At 61.6% G+C, this 2,983-nt stretch overlaps 1 protein-coding gene across 3 annotated transcripts in view; it reads right to left on the reverse strand.

The window, feature by feature from the left end:
* Positions 1-2,223, reverse strand: part of ABR (ABR activator of RhoGEF and GTPase) — a 37,723-nt gene extending 35,500 nt beyond the window's left edge. For all 3 annotated transcript variants that reach the window (XR_006414715.1, XR_006414714.1, XM_044429952.1), the window contains exon 1: positions 2,030-2,223. Coding sequence is in view for 1 of the 3 variants with exons in the window: in XM_044429952.1 (XP_044285887.1) it covers positions 2,030-2,146 (117 nt within the window). In the remaining 2 variants the exon portion in view is untranslated. The remainder of the gene's footprint in view (positions 1-2,029) is intronic.
* Between the last annotated feature and the right edge of the window lie 760 nt (positions 2,224-2,983).

Raw genomic sequence — 2,983 nt, forward strand, 5'->3', positions numbered from 1 at the left:
AGAGATATGGGGGGCAGGTGCAAGGGAAAGGCTCGGGCTCAGTGATGGAGTTCCTTGAGGACTAGAAGCCAGCACAAAGTGCGGGAAGGCGCCAGCGCAGGGCCTGGGGGGACAGGAGCAGTTTGGCGGAGGTGTGTTGGGGGGGAGGTGGCCCCCCGGGGAGGCTGCGTGGGGGTCCCCCAGGCAGGTAGGGTGGGAAGCCCCGTGCTAAATGCACAGGGCTGCTGGCCGGGGGGGGGGGTCCGAAGGAGGAGTGGCGGGTTTCAAGGCGCAGAAATCCTCTTCGCTATGTCTTGGCCGGGATAGGGGAGTCTGTGACCGGCCGGGTGGGGTGTTTGTGCGGAAGGGTCTCGCCACCTCCCGCCCTCCACGGAAAGCACCGTGGGCCAACCCGCACCCCTCGCCTCCCCACACAAGCAGCCCCCGTGTGAGCTATTTTTCGTAAATCAGATTCAGGGAGATGTCCTGTGGGGGGGGGGGCACGCCAACCTATGGCCACCAGGTGGGACAAGCAGCCCAATCCCAGTGGAGGTGAAAAAAAAGGGAAGTTTAGCCCTCCCTGCACCCCCCGACAAACCGAGAACGGGCATGGCTTGGAAGCCGCTGCCCTCGCTCAAATGCTTTCTTCGGGGAGTCTCTGGCCGAAGGAGCCGAAGGGCCGAGAGGCGAGTCTCTCGCTTCGGTCGGGGAACACAACCTGGCCTGTGGAGCGCAGCGCAGCGCCATCTCTCCCGAGGGAAATGCTAAAACGGTATCCACGAGAAGCTGCCCATTCCGAAGGCCTCCGGGCCACCCGAGGCCGGACACCCGACCTCCTGCTCAGAGCAGCTGTGCGGCCGTTTAAAACTTCTGCAGGAGAAGTCCCCCAAATCATGGAGACCACCCGAGAGACGCGTTCGCACAGAACCGCAAATCCCAGGGGGCCTTTCGCCTGTGTCCCTGGAATTTCTCTCGCACAACTATGTCGTAAATTTTGAAAATGGCCAGCAATCTCCCGGCTCTGCTACGGGGTAAGGTTTTGCGGGCGGCAGCCCGCTTCGAAAGAAGCCCAATTGTTAAGATGTGTCGGTCACGCACACAGGTGCGCTGCGGTTAATACTAGCATTTGTTTTTAAGAATCGCAGGTGGCCAACGAAAAGCTCTGCGCACGGCATATTGCTGAAACGGTGCCAGATGGTGAGGAAATGCTGAGCCAAACAGAGCGATGCGACACGGGCACTTCTAAAGCCCTTGCACCGCTGAAGCAGCTCGCCGTGCTGACACGCCTCACCCCACGGCGGCAGGACACTGTCCCCGAGTCGCACGACACACGTCGAAACGCACACCGCACCGGCCAGCCCGGTGAGGGGCGCTCCCGGCCCACACGGCGCTCCCGGCCCTCTCCCATCGGCGAGATGAGTCCTTCCTCAGTTTCAGCTTCCGATTATTGTCTCTTTTTTCCACTGTTTCTAAGACTGATTTGTGCCCCGATTCTGGGACACGCACTTTAAATGAAAACGGCCACGGCCAGGTTTTAAACTCAGCCACGACGCCAGCCTGGCCCCTAAGCAGGTTCAAATTCTATGGGGTGTGTTTGCGTGTGGTTTTACCCACATGAATGCAAAGCGGCTCTAGGTTCTGCAAGGGCTTAGTCAGCTGGAAACGGCAGCGATGGCACGTCCCAGACAGCATCCGGGGGGAAAGGATATTCCGGACTTCCAGATGTGAGGCTGGAAAACCTCTCCAACCTGGGAGGAGGAATCCTGCCCAGACCCTGCTGGCACACTCAAGCTGCAGGGTTTCTCCGAGGTCAAAAAACCACCCGCCCTCCAGTCCATCCACCTCGCTTCCCTGCTGGGCACAAGGAGAGCCGTTTTGGCAGAGCGGTTAAAAGCGAGGGACTCAGCCTCGCGAGCTCTGGATCCAAGTCTTCACCTGGCCACGAAGCTCACCGGACGCCGCCGGGTCTCCCTCCCTCGCAGGGCTGTTGTGCTGAGGAGGGCGTGCCTTCGGCCACGAAATGCCACTTCTCCTCAAAGGAGTCACTTACCACGGTGCTCAGCTCATCCGTGGGCGTGGGCGAGATCCCGTCGGAGCCGTCCCCACCCTCCCGGCCGCGGGCGCTGAGCTGAGGCGACATGGTGGGCGATTCGTCGATGTACGGCATAGTCTCCGGGCCGCCGGGCGGGACTTTGGGCTCCTCGTTGCCCTCGGCATCATACTCCTCCGTGCCGTAGTTGAAATCTGTCCAGAGAAAGAGAAATCGGTCACCGGCGGGCCCGGGGATAAACGGCACAGGTGTGGCTGTGTCTCTGCCACACACAAAGGGCCCTTTTCACCTTTCGCCGCCTGGGAACTGGAGCCCCAGAAAGCAGGGAGCCACCGAAGGTCCGGCAGCCAGAGAAAAAGGGGCGCCGTCCCTTGGGGAACCCCAGCAGGCTGGATCGGGGCCCAGAACGGATGCTCAGCACCCCTGCAGCTAATGGCTCGGGGGGGGGGGGTTCCTTTGCTGTCGGGCTCACAGAACAAAGACGGGTTGCAGAAAGGCGCTAAGGAAGGGAACGAAGTCCGAGCAACAGACACCCCAGTTCCCCAAAAGCAGGCCGAGCCAAAGCGGAGGCTGAAGCAGAGACCCCGCAGTTACCGCGTTGGAAGGGGCCGCAGAGGCCCTCCAGTCCAACCCCCTGCCGAGAGCAGGGCTCCAGCTTCAAGCATCCCCGGCAGGGGGCTCTCTGCGGGAACCCCCCCGCGACTGAGAGCCCCACACCTCCTCGGGCAGCAGCAGAATCCCTGGCCTGATGCACCAGATTTTCTCCGGCCGAAACCTGCCTTCTTGTAGCTTAAACCTGATTTTCGTGGCCAGCCCTCTCGGCCGGTAACGGTCCGAAGAAAGCATCTAAGGCTTGGCCAGCCTCTTCCGCATGACGAGCCTTTCGGGACGTGAGGAATGGCGTGTGGCGAGATGGGGAAGCAGACGGCCGCGTGCCGTGCCCCACACCCGCCC

Source organism: Varanus komodoensis, unplaced genomic scaffold (assembly GCF_004798865.1).
Source record: "Varanus komodoensis strain SLA01 unplaced genomic scaffold, ASM479886v1 scaffold20_1, whole genome shotgun sequence".
Lineage (NCBI taxonomy): Eukaryota > Metazoa > Chordata > Lepidosauria > Squamata > Varanidae > Varanus > Varanus komodoensis.